At 46.0% G+C, this 21732-nt stretch overlaps 1 protein-coding gene and 1 pseudogene across 2 annotated transcripts; both read right to left on the reverse strand.

Moving 5' to 3' along the window:
* Nucleotides 1-521: 521 nt before the first annotated feature.
* On the reverse strand, nt 522-21354 carry F10 (coagulation factor X). Of its 2 annotated transcripts, none has more exons than XM_066236951.1 (8): nt 21240-21354; nt 18833-18993; nt 11959-11983; nt 10709-10822; nt 8984-9115; nt 6265-6515; nt 3377-3490; nt 522-1164 (listed from the first exon to the last, which is right to left on the reverse strand). In XM_066236951.1, the coding sequence occupies exons 1-8, from the start codon at nt 21307-21309 to the stop codon at nt 538-540; spliced, it is 1494 nt and encodes a 497-aa protein (XP_066093048.1). In that variant the 5' UTR covers nt 21310-21354; the 3' UTR covers nt 522-537. The 2 variants fall into 2 exon arrangements, with proteins under 2 accessions (XP_066093048.1, XP_066093049.1); XM_066236952.1 differs by having other exon boundaries at nt 522-1127; nt 3373-3490.
* On the reverse strand, nt 15186-16532 carry LOC136308301 (lysine--tRNA ligase pseudogene; annotated as a pseudogene).
* Nucleotides 21355-21732: the final 378 nt, after the last annotated feature.

Genomic DNA, 21732 nt, shown 5'->3' on the forward strand with positions numbered 1-21732 from the left:
TTCCACCGTCGTTTTAGTCCCAGAAGTGAATTACAGGCCTGGGGAAGTTACACTGACACATGTGGAGAACCCTGACCCTGACCCCAGGGTGACACCACCCAGCCATGGTCTGGACCTGACCCTTGCTTCGCCTTCTCTCTGCACACCCAAAACATTTCCACTGTGCTGGGTGTGGCCAGCCAAGATGGCAGTTTAGGTCAATTAGAAACAGAAAAATGCACTATGAATGGAAACGGCCCCCTCACAGTTTTGAGCAGAGGAGTCAGTCATCCTGGCAAGCTGTAAACCCCTGTCCTATAAAGTGTAACATTTCTGGGAGAATCTTCCAACTTGGCGAGGGAAAGCCATGATCTAGTTAGTGTTCCAAATGAAAATTTCATGTCCCACTTAATAGAGCAAGGGCAAAATCAGTATAAGGAACTGGTGCAGATCTAACCATCCCAGAAAACCTGTTCCAGGATTCAGCCTGTTCAGAATGGCAAGTGTTAAAACAGAACGGAACACCAGTGGCGGCCAGCAGGTCGGGCTGGAATCACTTTAATGAGGGGTAGGAGCAGAGACTCCCTGCTGAGGCTGGGCCTTGGCCTTGGCTCTCATGGACTTGTCGATCCACTTGAGGAAATTGGTGACTTTGGTATAGATCCCAAACTTTCCTTTCTGTGCACATCCTTCTCCCCAGCTGACGATACCAGTGACATAGTAGGTTTTTTTGAATTTGGTGACGTGGGGACCCCCGCTGTCCCCCTGACAGGCGTCCTCGAGCTTTGATTCATAGCCGGCACAGAACATGTTCGGGGTGATGGTGAACCGGGTGGACAGCTTGCACGTGTTCCTGTCCACGTAGGGCACCTCCAGCAGCTTGAGGGTGGTGGATGAGCGGCCCTTCTCGTGGGTGCGGCCGAAGCCGCTCACGATGCCCGTTTTCTGTGTCATGAGAGTCGACTCTCCCCAGTCCTTCTTGGGCAGGCAAGCAGGGGCCACGTTCATGCGGAACACGATGGGCGTCTTCAGCTTGAGCACGGCGATGTCAAAGTCGTAAGTCTCCTTGACGAACTTGTTGTGCTTTATGATCACCTCCACCTCGTGCACCATCTCATTGCCGTCTTCCTGTTCTGTGTTGCGATCACCTGGAATACGGTGAGAGTATGGCGGCGTTAACTCAGCCTGGGGCACAAATTCACATGTGGGTTACTTATTAAAGTTGTTATTTTTTTTTCTGATTAAAAAATGGTATATGGCCCTGGCTGGTTATCTCAGTGGTAGAGCGCCGGCCTGGTGTGCAGGAGTCCCGGGTTCGATTCCTGGCCAGGGCACACAGGAGAAGCGCCCATCTGCTTCTCCACCCCTCCCCCCCTCCTTCCTCTCTGTCTCTCTCTTCCCCTCCCACGGCCGAGGCTCCATTGGAGTAAAGTTGGCCCAGGCGCTAGAATGGCTCTGGTTTCAACAGAGCATCGCCCCCTGGTGGGCATGCTGGGTGGATCCCGGTCGGGTGCATGCGGGAGTCTGTCTGACTGCCTCCCCATTTCCAACTTCAGAAAAATACAAAAACATAAAAAATAAAAAATGGTATATGGTCATGAGAAAACTAGAAAAATATAAGAAATCATTAAAAAGTGAATAAAATTGAACTGAAAGAGCAACCATTAGTCACATTTTTCTCTGTATGTTCCAAACTCCAGAGACTTTCAGTTCATTAATTTGTGGACAGATATTTTCTGAGTATGTATCATGTGCAGGGATGTGAGGGAGCTGAAGGTCTTATGTTCTAGACCTATGCTGCCAAGAGGGTCTCCATCAGCTCCAGGCCCAACTGGGCATTTGAAATGTGACTGGTCTGAACAGTGATATGCTGTGAGAGTCATATTTCAGACTTAGGATGAAAAAAAGTATTCAAAATAGTGTATAAATACTTTTCTTTTTTTAATCGAGTGAGTGAGAGACAGACAGGAACAGACAGACAGAAAGCGAGAGAGATGAGAAGCATCAACTCATAGTGGCGGCACTTTAGTTGTTCATTGATTGCTTTCTCATTTGTGCCTTGACCAGAGGGCTTCGGCCGAGCCAGTGACCCCTTGCTCAGGCCAGAGACCTTGGGCTTTAAGGCAGAGCCATCTGGGCTCAAACCAGCTACTATGGGTGCATGTCTAGGATCCCATGCTCAAGCTGGTGACCCCATGCTTAAGCGGTGAGCCTGTGCTCAAGTCAGGTGAGCCTGTGCTCAAGCCAGCGACCTTGGGGTTTTGAACCTGGGTCTTCAGTGCCCCAGGCTGATGCTCTATCCACTGTGCCACCACCTGGTCAGGCAACTCATAAATACTTTTAAAATTGATTACATATTAAAATAATAATATTTTTGATATATTGGATTAAATAAGGTATATTACTAAAATTAATTTCACCTGTAAACTTATAAAATATATAATAGAAAATTTAATGTAACTAGAAAATTAAAATTACATATGTGGCTCACATTTAGGGTTTGCACTGAATAGCTCAGGTGTCTGATAGAGAAGGACAGGCATTATGAAGAAATAATCCCACAGACAAAACTATGGGAGGCAGAGGGACTCGGTGCTCAGATTGTTGACAGGGGGCTCTGGAAGCCTTCCCAGAGGAAAGGTCACTGGGAGGAGACCCATCATGCTGGGCATGGACACCAAGGGCCTCAGGGAGGACGGTGAGGGAGGAGAACTGGATTGGCTCAGGGAGGACTGTGAGGGAGGAGAACTGGACTGGCTCAGGGAGGACGGTGAGAAAGGAGAACTGGACTGACTCAGGGAGGACGGTGAGGGAGGAGAACTGGACTGGCTCAGGGAGGACGGTGAGGGAGGAGAACTGGACTGGCTCAGGGAGGACGGTGAGGGAGGAGAACTGGACTGGCTCAGGGAGGACGGTGAGGGAGGAGAACTGGACTGGCTCAGGGAGGACGGTGAGGGAGGAGAACTGGACTGGCTCAGGGAGGACGGTGAGGGAGGAGAACTGGACTGGCTCAGGGAGGACGGTGAGGGAGGAGAACTGGACTGGCTCAGGGAGGACGGTGAGGGAGGAGAACTGGACTGGCTCAGGGAAGGCCCCCCCCTTCCTAGACCTCTCCAGTCTCCTCATTTCTCTTCTACCCCTACTCTTCATCCTCATCTTCACTCTCCTTTTCTTCTTTCCCTCATCTTCTTTCTCCTCCCCCTTCTCATATTCCTCTCTCTCTTCTTTCTCCCCCTCCCCTTCCTTTTCCTCCTCTGTGAAACTACCCCTCCACCTGGATTCCAGTAAGTTTATCTAGTGTTTTCAACAAATTGGATTAGTTCTAATGGTTTCTGAAAAGAGGGAAGTGACAGTGGGCCCTTCAGGGCAGCTTAGGGGAACGGTGCCACTTACCTACCCTCACTTTGAATCTCCTGGCTTGGTAAAGACAGTGAGCGGCGGTGAGGATGTAGAACTCATTCAGGATGGTGCCTCCGCAAAAGCCCTGGTTCTCCTCGTTGATGAGCAAAGCCTGCAACGGTAACACCAGAGCCAGACAGGTTGAGTCTGACTTTCTGAGAAGATGAATTTGGAAACTTTAATTCAAGCCTTCCTCTCCATTGCTCCCACCCCGATCAGGGCATCCCCCTCCCACAGCTGGTGCCCAGTTGAGCCTTCCCCTGCTCCTGCCCTTCACCCTCTGCTGCCCTTTCCCACAAGAGAACTGTGGCATCTTCCGGGCTGTGGCCCAGCGTGGCCAGTCCTGCAGATCTTCCAACTTCGCATCACCACACCTGTCCCCCTGGCCATTCAGCCCACCACCCTGGCATTTTCTCCGAGAGGTGGCTCATGGTTGACCCCACAGCACCTTCCAGGCTCCTCTAAACCTACTCTGATTCCGCTGCACGGCTGTGGGCAGCACCTCACGCCATCTACCCTTGACTTCACGCACCAGCCTTATTCATTTACTCCAGACATTTGTTGGGGCAAGCACTAGTTACTGAGTAAGGTTCTGTCATGATTTACCACCTCTTTTCCCACCTGGACTATGAACTCTGACAAACATTAGTCTTTTATATCTTCTGGATCTGTCACAGCACTCTCTAAAGGGTCATGCCCAGAAAAACAATTCTCACTGTGGTAAAAATCTTTGTGCATTATAGACTGAGACCAGGCAGAAGCCAGTCTGTAGAGAACATGCTTGCTTATACTGATGCAACCTCTGGGCTCTAGAACAGTCCCGCTATCAAGGTTGATTTTTTGATAATCACGGTGGAATCTATGTGGCTACTTCTGTGAGGGGTGTTCACCTTGACTTGGGATTTGGTAGTGAGGGGTATTCCCCCGGGAGATGAGCCCTGATGAGCAAGTGAAAGGCACCACAGACAACTCTCCCGTTTTCCTTCTCACCCAAAGCACTGGGCTTGCAAATCCAAAGACGGAGAATTTTTTTGTCTTTTCCTCTCTCTTGGGAATTCCATATTCTCTGAGCAAAACTTATTGGGTGGAGATACGTGTAGGTTAATGAGACAATTACCGTCAAGTTCTAAGAGAACTCTTGAAAACGTTCCTGACTAGTATGTAGTACAGATGTTCCTTGACTTATGATGAGGTCACGTCCCAGCAAACCCATCGTGAGTTGAAAATATTGTAAGTCAGAAATCTATTCAATACACCAACCTACTAAATATCATAGTTCAACCTAGCCAAACTTAAACATGCTCACAACACGAAGGCCCAAAACACTAGCAACACAGTTCACTGTAAAATATCTGTTGTTTACCCTGATCACGTGGTTTCCTGCTCAGCATTATGGAAGAATATCATATTGTACATATCGCTAGCCCAGGAAAGATCAATGTGTGTCACTTTCATACCATCATAAAGTCAAAAAATTGTAAGTCAAACCATTAAGTCAGGGACCATCTGTACTCCTTTTTTTTGCATAATTTATCAACTCATAATTAAACTTGGGTGATGAGTGAGGGTGAGTCGGTCTTTTTAAGATTTGGACACCATCTGTTCTTCTTAAAGATGGAGATGAGGCAACTTGCTAAGACTGGAAGCAGGGGAGCAAAGATCATGAGTCCCCATAGGCTCGCTGAGGGACCCTCTGGTGAGGATCCTTCCGACCAAGTGCCCTTCTCTGTCCTGTCTGCCTGGGAAGTCCCATCTAAAGCCACTCTCAGAACTCCGAGTCAGACTCCTCCACGCTGTGGGGCCCTTGTCCTGTTCATCCCAGGGGCCTTCATTATACTCCCAGTGGAACCACTTTCGTGGCCTTCATCGCACATCAACTTGATATTTGGGTGGATCTCGCCTTTCTTCCTAGATATAGATGTCCTTATGTCAGAGAAGTAACTGATGATTTCGGAGCCTGCATACACAGCCCCCAGTTCAGTGCCTGACATACAAGTTCTCCATCAATATGTGGTGGGTGAATGATGACTAGATGTTCAAGTGTCCCCCTTGAGCTTTTGCTAATTCAGACAAAGTCACACCTGTAATGTAGCTTGGAGATGAGGGGTGAGCTGAGGTAATTTCTAAAGGTTGTTGGTGGCTCTGGGATTCTTGCTTGTAGGAGAAGCTGTTTTGGCTTTAGACACTAAAAACGTAAAGTCCAAGTTAGAACTGTCAGAGAAAATCGAGGCCATTCAGTCAAATTTGAATCAAATAAATAGTGTAACAAGTGCGTTCCATGTGATACCTGGTGTATAGTTACATTAAAAATTATTCATTATTTATCTGAAATTCAAAGTTAAGTGGAAGTCCTGTGTTTTTAATTGCTAAATATGGCAACTTGAGTGTAAATGACAAAAGAATGATTTTTTACCTTTGAAAACAAATGGATGTATTTTTCTCTAAGATACTATCTGCCTTACTATTAGAATGTAGGTGTTTGAATAAAATTTTTTTTACCTAATTAAAAATGAAACAAGGAAAGTAAATCTTTCTGTCTCCCATCTAGGACAAGAGCAAGCAGAGGCCTCACCCGCCATCAGGGGAGACACTCTACCTGCTTCCCGAACCTGTGGCCTGAGCTGCCCCCCTTCGCCTGTAGGCAGAGGTTTTACTACTCAAATCCTGAGCACACAGGTGGGCGTGCGCGGCGGGGGTGGGAAGGCATGGGCAGGGGCCCACCTTCTTCCCATCTCAGGTTCCTTCAGCCTCGGGGCCCAGTGCCTGCTGAGGGTCGACACACGTGCACGCGTGGGCAGCACGGGCCGGCCCCAACGGCTGTGCCTGCAGTGCCAGCCAGGATGGGTTCCCCATTCAGATAACCCACCAAGCGCGCTCAGCAGTTACCTGCCAGGGACACTCGCCCTCTCCGCAGTCCCTCCCTCCCACAATCCTGACGACTTTGCTTTCCGCCTCCGCAGAGCTGCTCTCGGTGTTGTTCAGGTTCAGCTGATCGAAAGGGTTCTCAGTGGGGTCCAGGTCTTCAGGGTCAGACTGGTCCTCCAGGACAGTTTCGGGATAGTTCTCGCTGCTGTGGGAGGCCTGGGCCACCGACCTCTTCCTACGTGCCTCAGTGAGCTTCCCACAGGGAAAAGGCTCTGTGAGGAAAAAAACAAACAAACGGGGTGGGGCTTCAGCAAAGCAAAAATGCCCCCACACAACCCATGTAGTCACCATGTAGCAGGAGGAGTCAGGAGGCGGGAGAGAGGGTCCAACCCCATGGTAAGGGGCTGAGATGGCTCAAAGAAATGCAGCTGGAGGGTACCTAGGAAGGGTATGAGGGACTCTTAGGGTGCAGAGTGCTCTGTGTCCTGATAGGGGTGGTTTTACAAGGTGGATGTGATTGTCACGATTCAGGGAACGTGCACCTCATGGCAGTGCACCCCACTGTGTGTAAGTTTTACCTAAATGACACTGCTGTGAACATTGACCTTTGGGGTTGACCAGTACACTGAAGGAGATGCCTGCAATCTATTTGGAAATGCATCAAAATAATAGAGGGGCTTGTGATAGAGGGCAAACAGGGCGGGGGTGGGGGGTGGGGAACCGGCAGACAGGTGGTGCGAGGAGAGTGAGATAGAGGTTAAGGGTAGAACTCAGGAAGGGGCACATGGTGCGCACTGTCAAATCCTGTCAACCCTGCTGTGTGTGTAGAACATTTATTTCCTAATGAAATGTTTCAAAAAAGAGGGGGGAGTTCTGGGCAAAAGGGACAATATGTGCAAACAATTTGAGGCAAAAGAAGCAGCACTTCAACATGGCTTGGTATGATAATGTCCAACAACTATAGCTATCCTTGAAAGCACCTAGCACAGGGGAGAGAAATGTCAGTAAGTACGAGAAAGCTTCCTTCTGTATGATTGCCACCGAAGGAACTGAGACAGACGGGGCCCGAAGCAGGACAGAGAAAGAGAGAGGTGTGGTGAGCCAGTCTCAAAATGGTGGCTTCTCTCTGCTGCCCTGTGTGTGCCTAAGATCAGATAAGCAAAACATAGTTCTTTTTAGTGTTTGCACTCGCTCTTGCAGGACCCGAAGGAACCCTGCCCGCCAATCCCCACCACAGACCCTGTTGGATGTGTTAGCTGGAGATCTAGAGCTCTTCACCCAAAGGTTCGGCAGTTCTGCGTTAATATTTGTAATCACTGCCCTCTGAAAGTCTAAATTAGCAAGCAGTTCACCTGATTTTATTTTCAAACATCGAAGGCTATTAAACTTATCTGTAGTTATTCCTGGAGTTTAAACAAAATTTGCATGCACAATACAATGTCTACCCTCCATTTTTGAAGCAGCTCAAGTTTAAATCTCATTACCAATGGAAATGTGAATGACACTGTCTTCTACTCGTTGAGAAAGTTGCTGTCACATAATTGCTGTCATCCTGGGATACTCCTGCCTTCTGGAGTGAGCCTGGGACTCTGCATTTCCACCCCACCCCCACTCTCTAGTTGATGCCGAAGCTGTCGGATCAGTCAGGGAGCCACAAGTTGATGAGCATTTGGGGCCCTGTGAGATTAAGTTAAGAGAAGGGGGGGGGGCTCTCAGGGCCTCTGGCCTGAGGTTGGCCTTGCCAGCAGAGCGGGAACTTCCTACAGTGTGTGATACCTGGGCTCTCCCACCCCAGACCCCGGGCCTGTCACTCAGCCCCTTAGTACATCATGCCCTCTGAGAGCTTCTAGGCCAGACTCATGGTGTCCAGCTCTTATCAAGGAAAAGAAAAAATAAATTTGACTAACATTGGGGCCCAAACAACATAAATTATTTCTTGAGGGTCCTTGGCTCCCCTTCTGGCCCAACTCCACAGTTCCCACAGGCCGGCACTGCCCCTCACTGGCCTGCACTCTCACCCTGGTCCACTATAATCCCGGCCTCCCTAGCTTCCTGCCCTACCTAGGTTTAAGGCTGGTGGCTGTGGCCCTGCAGATTCGCATTGAATTTGGGCCAATGGTTAAGTAACTGTGGAGCCGGAGGATGGTGGGCCATTCCAATTTACTGGAGGCTCACAAAGACAGGCAAGCCAAAAGAAGAAAGAAAAAGAAAAACAAAGGAAAACCTGCTTTTCTCAGTGGAAGGCAAGGGGTCAGGAAACAAACCACACTTCACAGTGGTGGTGGTGGTGGGGGGGGGGGGGGGGGGCGATGGAGCGTGATCTGATCTCATGGCCCCTGAGGGGAAGCACTTGTATCCTTTACAATAGTGCTGTCACATGCTCGTGCACTAATTGCACAAAGTGCTTACAGCCGGTAAACCAGGGAGCAAGCCTGACACGGCTGTTTTCCCTGCACCAGGGCTATGAGACATGCCTTCTTCACACTCTACATAGTTAGGGTTTGTTATGAGTCAGGCACTGTGCAGAGTGCCTTCCATAAATCACCCCCTTATTTCTCACATTCACTAAGCAGTTAGGTGATATGATTGGTCCGGTTTTTCAGATGGTTCACAGAAACAGCGGGTCTGTTTCCAAACCTTGCAGCCCATCCAGGATGCTCTAGCAGGGCTGCTCACCAGTGTTGGCGCTGCTCTCTCTGACTCAGGGAGCCCTAATGGGGCGGTTCCATACTCCTCCTACCTGTGGTGATGCAGGACTTGCCGTTGTCACCCAGGACATACCCGCGGGCACAGGAGCACACAACGGAGTTCTGCTCCTCGTTGCAGAACTGGTCACATTCCCCATTGTTCACGCTGCAGAGTTTTCGTGTGACTGTAGGAGAGGCATGTCGGCTCTCAGGACAGGTGGGGGAAACAGGCTGCAGCTAGTCGCGAGGGAGGACAGCAACCCCAGGAGGACATACCCCTACCTGTGAATTCTACAGTGGGCCACCCAGCTAGAACAAAGGACCAGAGCCACGTGCCCAGCACACATCAGCTGGGTGCAAACAGGACAGGCTGCCCAGAGCTGGCTGGAGGGGGTGAGGGGGCCATACCTCTGTGTGAGCTCTTCTCACTGCCCTGCTGCCTCCCTAGACTGCACGGGGAAACCATGGCATGCACTCATGGGGAGAGCTGAGTGTCTGCAGAGCCGTGGGCACCGGCATTCCAGAAGCTCCCTAAGTAATCTGATCATGGCCAGTAAGGACCCTGGAGGTTGAGAGGGTTTACGTTCAGCCCTAAGAAAGCACGTGGATCCTGACCAGCATGGATGGGCTGCCTGCAGGAGGTGGTTTTGGGGGTCAGGCACTCAGGAGGAGCCTGGCAGAGTGGCCAGGCCAGGCTTTTGGCCCTCGAGGCTGAGCTGAGTGCGCCCCTCACAGTTCAGCAGCTCTGACTAGGCCAGTCACCCACCTGTCGCCTCCAGTGTGCACCGAACATCAAACTCTAAGCTGTATCAGTGATGCCACCTGGCAATTTACACTCCACATTTGGGTTTTGATGAAAATAATAATCATAGTGCAAAGATCAATATTCATGAACCTTAGAAAACATTCACAATAGCCCTGAGGTCAGCCAAAAGGTGTGCAGGAGTGGCAGCTCTGGACCTGGGTGGAATGATGCATAATTGATACTCCCATCAGGGAAAATTCCAAAGTAATCCAACCCAAGAGCACATTCTAAAGATTATAAATGAAGTAATTTAAAAGAAATACAAATGCTTTTTATTAGGGAAAACTGGTCTAATACTAACTTAATTTTTATTTGAAAGTTAATCGCCATATATGAGGAAAACTCTTGGTGACTTTTCCACGTAGAATTAATTAAATGTTTCAGGTTTTTATAATTGGACAATCCTGAACACTTAAGTATTGACATTTGCATTCATAAACATAAGTGAAAAGTGGTGATTTAGAACCACTGCCCAGGTCCTAGCCCGGATGGCTTAGTGGGTATCCCAGCACACATGCTAATCTTTCTCTCTTTCCCTTCCCCCTGACCCCCTCTCAAATCAATGGAAAAATAAAAAATAAACCAACCAACCAACAAACAAAAAAAACATCGTCCAGGACCACAAGGAATGTGAGTAACAGCGATTAGGAATACAAGTCTACTGCAAGGAGAAGGGTCAGTTCTCATCTCCATGCTGAGGGGCCACTGCTGCACGGAAGTTCCGCAGCTTCTCTCAGAGGAACTGAGGGGGGCGGTGTGTCTCACAGTACTCCAGAACTGAATGGATTGTAGGAAACGTGGGGCTGTTACTTTTTTTTCTGTTTCTACCGTGGCTCCTCATAGTGGAGCACAGACTCCAAATCAGAAGAGACATGAGATTGTTTCCTTGGACATTTTAGGTTTTTTTCCTCTTACCCAACTTTGATTCTTTAGGTAACTCTGACTTGAAGGCATACGAAGAAGAGGAACTCACATAATTCACAGTTTTTGCCATCATATCCTTCAGAACAGGTGCACGTATATTCCCCGAGGCCGTCTTTACACTTGCCCTGATTCAGGCAAGGACTGCTCTCACACTGGTCACCGTCTGCAGAGAAAGGATTTGGAAACCAAAGCGTGCAGGCAATTTCCGTTATCATGGAAATGAGTTTGCTATGTTGATCTTGGCCCACATTTTTTCAGATAACTTGAGTGAACTTGGAATTCTTCCTGTTTTCCTGTAAACAGCTTCTCCTATCTGAACTTCATCTTATCCCCACCACTTGTGGCTATGTGTACGTGATAACCTTATCTAACTGGATCATTGACTGAGCTTTCCAGTTTTTGCTGAAGGGTTTGTCAACATTTCTACATCAAAGTGAGGAGCTCTGGGCTGGTGACCAGGCGGGACCAGCTGGAAGGTTGAAGGATAGGTGATTGCCTGGCGCTGTTTCTGGGTTTAGCATTGATGAGAGGGACACTAGGGTCCTTCTTTCCAAATGCTCTGGGGATAAAACGAGAACGCAGAGACAATTGCTCAGCACTAACATGGGACTTCACACTTCTTGCTGTATTTGTACAATCTAATTTAGAGATAAGTCCAATAGTCATTCTGAGAAATTGGAATGTTGTTACCAGAATGAAAACATAAATCATGATTAATATCATTTCAGGTGCTGTAAGCATTAAATCAAGGTGGTTACCTTATTGGAGGACTCAATATTTCAGATTCTATTTTTTTCTAATATACTTGGATTTAAAAAATTATCACTAAATTTTGTATTCTAAAATGAGAATAAACTGATTTAAATCTATATTTAAGTAACAAAACTAAGATTAGTATAAAGTTAGTATAAAAAACTATTTCATAATAACTGTTATGAAAATACTCAGAGGAAAAACATTTTAAATAAATAAAATTTAAACAGGAGCAGAAGGAAATTCAGGAAGCATTTTTAAAATTCAAATAGAATTTCTCCCAATTTAAATATCCTAATGAACCCTTTTCTTTCTTTTTCTTTTTTTTAAAAAAGATTTTATTTATTCATTTAAGAGAGGAGAGAGAAAGAGAGAGAAGGGAGGAGAAGCACGAAACATCAACTTCCATATGTGCCTTGACCAGGCAAGCCCAGGGTTTTGAACCAGCAACCTCAGCGTTCCAGGTCGATGTTTTATCCACTGCACTACTACAGTTCAGACCTACTGAACCCTTTTCACTCAGGATTAAAGTAGAAAGCATCTCACCTTTGTATTTATTCCAGAATTCATCCTAAAAGGAAAAAAATATTTTAAAGTATGTTTGGAAAAACACAAACATTTTACAACAATAATAACCATAAGTTAGTAACTCAATCTTAGTAAGATACTTTCCCAAACAGAAATCATTTTCTGCAACATTGCTCTAGAACTATTCAATCTAAAAGGGAACATTTTTCAGATATTCTACCTCTATAAAGGTGTGGCTTCAATTACCATCTCTGTTTAATATTGAAAATTTATTTTCAAGTCAATCATCAAGAAATGGATTGTTCCAAAAATGATCTGCTCTGTTTGCTACTCCAGTGAATGGTTTTTAGTTGAAGTTCTTGGGTTAAAAATTCAATAAAGGATTGAATTATTGGTGAATAATTCTGATAACTTTAAAATATAATTACATCCTGGCTGGTTGGCTCAGCAGTAGAGTGTTGACCTGGCTTATGGAAGTCCTGGGTTTGATTCCCAGTCAGGGCACACAGCAGAAGTGACCATCTACTTCCCCTCTGCCCCCTCCCACAGCCATGGCTCAAATGAGCAAGTTGGCCTCGGCACTAAGGATGACTCCATGGCCTCGCTTCAGGCACTGGAATAGCTCAGTTGCTGAGCAACAGAGCAGTGGTCCCAGATGGGCAGAAGATCAGCCCCAGAGGGGGGTTGCCAAGTGGAGCCTGGTCAAGGTGCATGCGATGGGCTATCTCTCACTTGATTTTTAATTATTTTTATTTATTCATTTTAGAGAAGAGAGAGAGAGAGAGAAGGGGGAGGAGCAGGAAGTGTCAACTCCCATTTGTGCCTTGACTGGGCAAGCCCAGCGTTTTGAACAGGCCACCTCAGTGTTTCCAGGTCGACGCTTGATCCACTGCGCCACCACAGGTCAGGCTCTCACTTGATTTAATTAATTGGTAATTAAATTAAAACAGGGCATCAAGAGCTTATATTATACTAAAAACTGTTTATTGTCTTAAAATCTTTTTTATTATTGTAGTAGGTTAAATAGTGTCTCCCCACCCCCCAAATTCAGGTGTAACTTCACAATGTTACCTTAATTGGCAATAGGGTTTTTGCAGATGTAATTAAGGAATCGATTGAGATGAGATCATACTGGATTAGAGTGGACCCTAAGTTAATGAGAATGTGTTCACAAGAGACAGAAAAGAACACACAGAGACACACAGAGAGAAGGCCTTGTGAAGAGGGAAGCAGAGATTGCAGTGATGTCTCTACAAGCCAAAGAATGGTAAGGATTGCTGGGAGCCGCCAGGAGCTGGGAGAGAGGCATGGACATATTTCTCAGATCTTCCTGAAGAAACAAACTCTGGTGACACCTTAATGTCAGACTTGTAGCCTCCAGAATTGAGAGAATAATTTTTTTAAGGCACCTAGTTTGTGGTTTTATTTTACTTTTGTTTTTAAGTGTCTTAACATGAAAGCTTACAGTATCAGTTTCAGACCTTTCTTCTTTTCCAATAAAACATTTAATACTATACATTCCCCCATAAGCACTATGTTAGCTGCATCCCACAGATTTTATATGTTATATATTAATTTTTGTTCAGCTGAAGATATTTTCTGATTCCCTCTAAGACTTCTTCTTTGACCCACATATTATTTAACAGTGTGTTAATTTCCACATACTTGGAAATTTTCCTGTTATTGACTTTTGGTTAATTTCATCATGGGCAGATAATATACTTTATATGATTTTAATCTTTTAAATTCGTTAAGATGTGTTTTATGATACAGGTTATGGTGTATCTTGTGCAGAGAAAGTTCCATGAGTGCTTGGCAAGGAAGTGTATTCTGCTGTTGTTGGGAATCCTATAAATATCAATTAGGTTCAGGTCAAGTGATGTTTGGAGAATTGGAGGAAAAATATGGTAAACTCACAATCTATGGTACTTTGAATTCTAGTCTTCTTCAATGTACTGCTAATGTTTACTTTTCAGGGTCCTAAATACCTGTTCCATGCATTCTAGCCAGTTTTTGTAACTATATTCAGTAGGGAACAGAGTAGGATGTACTTTCTTCGTATTACTTGGAATCATAACTTGTTGATAACTTTTGACCCAGTAATCTTTCTCTGGAATAGCTATTCTTAGAAGATAATCCAGAAGAAATATTGTAGGTGTGTTTTCACAATAGCAGTATAAAAATAACTTACAGGGTTAAATCACGAGAAAAGTAAATGTGACAATACCATAAAATATAATTTAGGTCTTCAGAATTTATAAGTATGGTAGCCATATAGAAAGAAGTAAGGAAGACTGTTTGGGAAATGATGCTGAGAAAAAAAGTAGCACCTGAACTTGAATTAGCATTGCAATTATTTTTTTTATTATTATTTTTAACGAACTATGTATGTGTATGTGAATTAAAGGAACATTTAAAAATGAAAATGGTGCCTGACCTGTAGTGGCGTAGTGGATGGGGCGTCGACTTGGAAATGCTGAGGTCGCCAGTTCGAAACCCTGGGCTTGCCTGGTCAGGGCACATTTGGGAGTTGGTGCTTCCAGCTCCTCCCCCCTTCTCTCTCTCTGCCTATCTCTCTCTCTCTCTCTCTGTCTCTCCCTCTCCTCTCTAAAATGAATAAATTAAAAATAAATTAAAAAAATAAATTAAAAAAATTAAAATTGAAGGACAAATAAAAAGCTTTTAAAAAATGAAAATGGTCCTTAAAATTATGAGTACTTTTTTAAAAAGTCAAATCATTTATTTGGTAATGAAAAGAAATGAATTCTCAATTTCTCTTTTCTCTTCTTGTGGCTGAAATGAACACTGATAGTCAGATGAATAGAAACGTACAAGAATCCCTTGCAGACCTTGACCTTTTACAGAAACACAAAGATGTCTGAGTCACACAACTTACAATTACTCCTTTCCAGACAGATCTGCCGATTTTGTTTTCATGGTTGCTACACTCTCGTCTTATCTTCAGGTTTTATGGTAGGAAACACAAGTACTTCTTTAATGTGACCAGAGTCTGTGAGAAACATGTTCGTGCCACAGGCTGCTGCGAGAATCCATGGCGGTATAGAGGTTTTCATCTACGAACACGGCCTCCGCATCAGCACAGCTTTGGCCTGTTCTTCCTTTCCTTCCTTCCTCCCTCTCTCTATCCCTCCCATCCTTCGAACTTCTGGAAGATTTTATCTGAGCCAAAATTGATACTAGTTGCCAGGAAGCAAGACCTCAAATGCTTCTTTCTGTCTTGTTCTTTAAAAACCTGCTTGCTGCTGCATGGGACCATTTAACTCACTGCAGGTTCTGCACACTTCCTTTTTCATGACAAATAGCTCTAAGTGCTCAGGGAGAACGAGAGGGGTCCACTTGGCCGAAGATCTCATTATTTGTGGGTGATCACAGATGAATGCGGGGTTGCTGCAGCTCACATTCGGGAACTCTCTGACAAGATTAGCAAAGAGTCTGGCTGTGGTCTGAGGCGAAGGACATAGATAGCCTTTGCCACAGATTTGGCAAGAATTAAAGACATCTTTTTTGAGTTCTAAAGAGATTAGATTTTGACAGCTTCTGGCATGCTAGTCTGTCCCAGGGCTTGCTCAAGTTATTCACCATGCTGACTCTCTGGAAGGGGTGAAGTCAGTCTCATGGGTTTGGTCTTCTGGGCCATCAAGATCATTGGTCATCTTGTCTGTAATATGCTTTATCATCCCTGATATAATCCCCATTATTTCATGAGGTCATAATAATGTGCAGAGGCTACCTAAAACTTGCAGGCAACAAATTAAAGTCAAATCATCTGGAACTGGCATCCAATTTCACAAACCTGGTCAATGCCACTCACCAGCAGCATCTTATGGTAGAGTTCTGGAGCCATTCTGATATGTAAGCTCATGTCAGCTATTGTGATGGGTGATGAAAAACTGGGCTACAGCTCTACTTGAGATGACATTCATCCTAATAATTTCAATGTCTAGGAACCCCAGCTTACCCAGAAAACTTCTTATATATGTGATGCTGTCAGTGTGGATAATAAATTTCTTCTTCACAAAGTCATTCAGGTTCAAACTCAAGTATCTCTGATGATATTGTGTTTCTTTGTCTTTGAAGCCAAAGTAAGGATGAGGGGCCATGTGAGGAAGTAGGCAGTAGTGTATCTCTTAGTGAAGAGCGATGCTCAGTAAACCTTTCTTGGTTTTCCCAGGATTCTCCTGAACTCCAATTATGTCTCCCTGAGGCAGTCTGTTATTGATATGAATAAATTTTTCTTCTGATTTGAATTTCTTTGACTTGGCCATGACTTGCCACTTGACCTGTCCTTGAACGGCACAGAAGATGAACTTCCCCCAGAAGCTCTTCTGGTGTGGATCCTACCTGCCGCCTTCAGGGTGACATTGGTCAGGTGGTCTCCAGGTGCAGCGAGCGAGCAGGTCTTCATGGAATCCGTGGAGTGTGGGTCTCCCCAGACCGCAGCATCTGATGGGTGCTCCCCTGTAGTCCTGTGTCAGTGCTATGGCGATGGTGGCAGTAGCCTAGCCCAGCTGCCTATCCTGGAGCTCCTGCTCATCCTCCTTCTCGGCTACTGTCTTTTCCGCTTTCAGGCATCAGTTCATTCTTGCTGTCTCACTCACTGCCACCCATTGTCATCTCACCTCCTCATGGTGGCCATCTTTCCCAAGGGCCTACCAATGGTGGGATTCAGCTGGTTCACACCAGGTTGGCAGAACCAATATACTAATTTTTTGTTGAGTTCAGTGAATTGGTTGTTAAAATGGCACTTGTAATCAGAATTCTTTCTAAGGTGGGCAACTGGGCAGCTACCCAATGTGGAAATCACACATTTACATTCCCTATTCTTTTTAAATAGTCATCTGTGCAACAGGGTATTCTAAGGGCCTGTAGTAATGTCCATTCCGTCCATAGGTGAAAAAAATTTGATGGAACTATGCTTGTAATATTCATTAATTCATTTCATAAAACTCATTATACCTTTGGTGAAATACTACATTTTAACTCCTTCGTGTTTGTTACTTCAGTAAGCAAACATATAATGTTAAGAGAAAAGGTGTCAAACAACCAGGGGTGTTGTTTTTTTTCTCAGGTATTACTTAATATTTTTCATTCTTGTCCCCTAACCTACCAGGTGGGTTTTGTTTGTTTGTTTTCTCAGGTATTATTTAATATTTTTTTCATTAAAATTTTAAAACTCTTTCTTATAACATAATCTAGTTTTGTGTACCTCTTTTATTGTTCTTATTTAGGTATTAAATGCATGAAATAATAAACTACATTTCGGTATATATTTTTTATACTTAAAATAGTCATTAGGGCAGAGAACTGGTTGTTAAATTATTTGAATCCCACCACTGGGCCCTACCCAAGGCGGAGGAGGCTCCTTAGTGACTTCACGGAAGGCAACGAGACCCCGCCTGTTCCAGGGGTGAGGAGGAGGGCACATACGGAGCTGCTGCCTTTGGAGGTGCAGTCATATGCCGGTCACTTTTTTTTTTTTTTTTGTATTTTTCTGAAGCTGGAAACGGGGAGAGACAGTCAGACAGACTCCCGCATGCACCCGACCGGGATCCACCCGGCACGCCCACCAGGGGCGACGCTCTGCCCACCAGGGGGCGACGCTCTGCCCACCAGGGGGCGATGCTCTGCTCCTCCGGGGTGTCTCTCTGCCGAGACCAGAGCCACTCTAGTGCCTGGGGCAGCGGCCAAGGAGCCATCCCCAGTGCCCGGGCCTTGTTTGCTCCAATGGAGCCTTGGCTGCGGAAGGGGAAGAGAGAGACAGAGAGGAAGGAGGGGGTGGGGTGGAGAAGCAAATGGGCGCTTCTCCTATGTGCCCTGGCCGGGAATCGAACCCGGGTCCCCCGCACGCCAGGCCGACGCTCTACCGCTAAGCCAACCGGCCAGGGCCACATGCCGGTCACTCTTAAGGATGCAACTTGGGTGCCTGATGTCAAATATAACTGTGGTCATGGATTTGGGCAAAGACCCAATGGGTTTCATGTCTCTGTGTGTGTGGCCCAGCCCAAGGAGGTGTGGCTTAGGGCATGAATAATTTTTAAATACACTTGTTATGTTTTAGAATTGATTTAACAACACTGTCAGAATTTCTTATAACTCTTGTAACCAATTTCAGGCCATAACTTCCTCTCAGTTTCCCACCCACGAAACACGTTAATGTGCCTCACCTGGTGGGTTAGGGGACAAGAATGAATGCCACTGAAACTGGTAGAAGGAGACAGTGGCCACACTTCCTATACAGGGCATCCTTGGGTTACGACACAGTTCTGTTCCTACTACAGTGACGTAACCCCAATTTTGGTGTAAGTCAAAACACACCCTATCCTCAGTCACTTATCTATCCTAACACAGTTGTAAAATCATAATCTAAAACGTAAAAACACAACTAAGCCACAGAAAAAGGAAAAGGACATAAATATATTGTATTGTACACTATATTGTAGTAACAGTCCAAGATGGTGTAGGTGAGTGTACTAGGGGACGCCAACTTCCTTCCTCACTCATACTCTGCATTACTGCGTATTCTTCCGCCACGCACAATCAAGCTAGTTTGCCCATATAGTCAGTAAGTATGATGCTAACAGTGTAAGCTGGAACACTCATGTCTCAATTTTTAAAAGTTTTTATGGGAGTCAGCGTCATGAACTTGAAACGTTGTATGTCGAGACTGTCATTAACTGGAGGACCCCTTGTCCCAGAAAGTTCTTACTGGGCTGTTCTCTTCTGTCAGAGGCCACAGCACAGAAGGATATGTAATGGGATCCCAACATGGACTACAATAACAGCCTCCACCAGTGGCAACCAGTGCCAGACAGCATCCCCATTTGGGCCGAACTCAGTCCACAACTGATCTCCCCATCGCATCAACCCTTACCGTCTTCTCGATGTTCTCAAAGACTTCTCGGGCTTCTTCATAGGAACAAGTCTCTTCCCAACACTCTCTTTCAAGGTTTCCTTTCTTCATCTCTTCTAAAAATGTATTCGCCCTCCGGGCCCTTTCCAGGACAGTGCTGGCACGTTCCCGGTTAATGAACACTGGAAGACAGGGAAGGACCCCAAGTGCCTTACAAAATTACCTGCTGTCCCTCAGCCTGTAGTGTCTTGTCACCTCCATGCTGCAAAAGGCTGAAAAGTCCTTCCTCAGGCTCTAAGGCTGGGAAGGAAACGTCCAACTCCCTCATGAGTCTTCCTTGTGTTACAGTATAAGACATCTGTTCTAGATACTGCACACCCTTCTCTGGAGAAGTAAACACATCTCATCCAATCAACTTACTATCCTTCCTGCACATTCACACCCAGCTTTAGGGTGGTCAATCCAACCCCTTCTTTTTAGCTCTCCTATCTGAGAGTGGTTCCAGGACATTGTCACCCCGCCACACACACACACACGCACACACACACACACACACACACACGCACAGGCAATTCCACTCTGTGTGTTGGCCCAGGCTGTACCCCTCCACTCCTATCTCCACTCTGAACTTCTCCCATCCTTCAATATCTCAGCTCTGAGTTAAGTGGGGAATTGTGATATTGTTCTGATCACAATCAACAGGTAAAGGTATGATTTATATGAAGTCCCAGGTTTCATGTACACACAATTATAACAGAAGTTTTAAGAAATAGAACTTACAACTATTTTCTATAAAATAGTACTTACTACAAAATTTTCTACTTGACTCTGTTCTATTTCATTAAAAAAAACCCTATTGACTTGATTTTATGACTCACAAATGAGTTCATGACCTGCCAATTTAAATGTCTCAGGTCAGAGAATTTCTGGATGCTCCCAATGGTGTCTGTCTACAGCTGGGTCGTCCCCACCTCTCTGCCTGAGTCTTATTTGTCTCTCATTCATCCATTTCTTTTCTTCTTTCCATGGCAAAGAGAATGCCCTCAGATTCTTTCTTTCACCTTCTGTACTTCTCTATTTTTCCCCGTGGAAGAATTAAGAGTCTCACCATAATTAAGACCCTTCAAGTTGATACTTCTAGCCCCAACTTCCATCCTAGCTTTATGTTTTCAACTTCCTCATTATGACGATGTCTTGCCTCCTCTCAGAACTCCAAACTAAAACTGAAAAAAAAGTACTACAGACTGAAGGTTTGAGTTTCAAATACATCATGGTCACCTACTACTTAGTACTGGCAAATGAAAATTACAATACATACTTACCTCATAGGGGCATTTTAAAGAATGTGTGCGACTCCTAGTGTTCAGTTTGGTGCACATTAGGTGCTCAAGGAAAGTTAGCTTCACTCCTACCTCAAAGTACTTGCCCTTTCAAATTCCTCTTGTGTGTGTGTGTGTGTGTGTGTGTTTGTGTGTGTGTGTGTGTGTGACATCAACATTATCCCAACAGTATCAGGTTCAAACTTGCTATTGGTGTGCCCCCCCCACTACTCCGACTACCTGCTCCAATACCAAGCACTTGCTTTGAAATAAAACCCAGACAGTGGTTTCTCCCCTCTATCCTTTCCCTACGTATCCTTTCCCTTCCCTGTTCTGTTGTTCTCTTTCATGTTTCCACTTTTCACTGTTTTCTTACTTCCCACGCACCTGGGTCCTTTCTGCCTGCTTCTCAGGGCTCTGTCCTTGCACCTGATTAGGGTACAGGCAACCCACCCCCACCCGGAGTGATACCATTTCTGCTCTTTCCTCTGACTCTGCTCTGCTCCTCCCCTTCCTAAGGCTTTTCTCTTTGGACAGACCCTGGGGTCCTGGAAGTTCCAGCCACCCCTATCTGTCCAGCCTCGGACTGGGCAGCTCCTTCCCCTGGCTGAGCCGGCCTGGAGATGGCCACATTGGCTTCTCCTCCATCCCCCTTTCTGCCATGGAAACTCCTCTCTGTCTGCGGCTCCCCCGCCCTCTCTCCCCACCTTACTTTGGCAGAGAAAGAGGACTTCGCTGTTTCCGCCTGCCATCTCTCTCTTCACTCCCTCTCTTTCTTCATCTCCTTCCCTCTCTGTTTTCTGGCTCTCTTTCTTCAGTCTTTTTCTGTGTCTCTGTCTTTGTTTCTGTCTGTCTGTCTGTCTCTGTCTCTGTCCATGCATTTCTATCGCTCTTTGTGACCTCTGACCTGGGGTCTGACTCTCCACCCATGAGGGGGCACACAAAACCCCAAGCTACCTTAGCTGAGACCAAAGCCCAGCGGTCTCATGTCAGCCTCTGCCAGGGGACGGGCACCCACTATCCACACTGCGGAGGCTCTAGGACACCTGTCCCCACCCTCTCTCCTCCCTGAGGCCACCTCTGCAGTCTGCAGGCTGAGGAGCGCTTACCACTTCCCCCTGGAAGCAGGAAGCTGGCCAGTGAGGCACTGAGAAGGATGAGACCTAGCAGGCCCGCCATGGTGTCTCTGTCCCCACTGTGACAGGCCTCCGGGGCAAGGTTCACTCACCCTGGCTGGGGGGGTGGATGATTGTCCTTCTGCTTATCGCAGCCTTCTGATTGGAGCCTGGGCCAGTTGGGGGTGAAGGGCAGGGGCAGGTGAGCATGCTGGGGGCACTGTCACCTGGTTTGTGTAGCCCTGGGGAGATCCCAGCGGAACCTCGGCCGTAACCGTATGCTTCAGGCATAGGAACTTTTTGTTCTAAGAAAGCAAAAATGTCATTTTATAGTTTTCAGACATTGATGTGTGGCTCTCATTTCGTCCTTTCAATCAGATGAAAGCTAAGTACCATTTCCCTGAACTTTGCTGCAAAACAGAAAGCTGAACCTTACAGAGAGTTGAAGCGCCTGGGGTCCCCGTGGGGTGCGAACCCAGGACTTTCC

This window comes from Saccopteryx bilineata, chromosome 6 (assembly GCF_036850765.1).
Source record: "Saccopteryx bilineata isolate mSacBil1 chromosome 6, mSacBil1_pri_phased_curated, whole genome shotgun sequence".
NCBI classification, from domain to species: Eukaryota; Metazoa; Chordata; class Mammalia; order Chiroptera; family Emballonuridae; genus Saccopteryx; species Saccopteryx bilineata.

Bases quoted from the DNA above. Each gene is read 5' to 3' on its own strand.
- F10 (XM_066236951.1), bottom strand. From the start codon at position 21,309: ATGGCGGGCCTGCTAGGTCTCATCCTTCTCAGTGCCTCACTGGCCAGC. The intron at 11,984-18,832 runs GTAAGGGTTGAT...TTTTCCTTTTAG, and splicing joins TTGAGAACATCGAGAAGACG to GATGAATTCTGGAATAAATA. The intron at 6,516-8,983 runs GTAGGAGGAGTA...TTTTCCTCACAG, and splicing joins CAAGTCCTGCATCACCACAG to AGCCTTTTCCCTGTGGGAAG.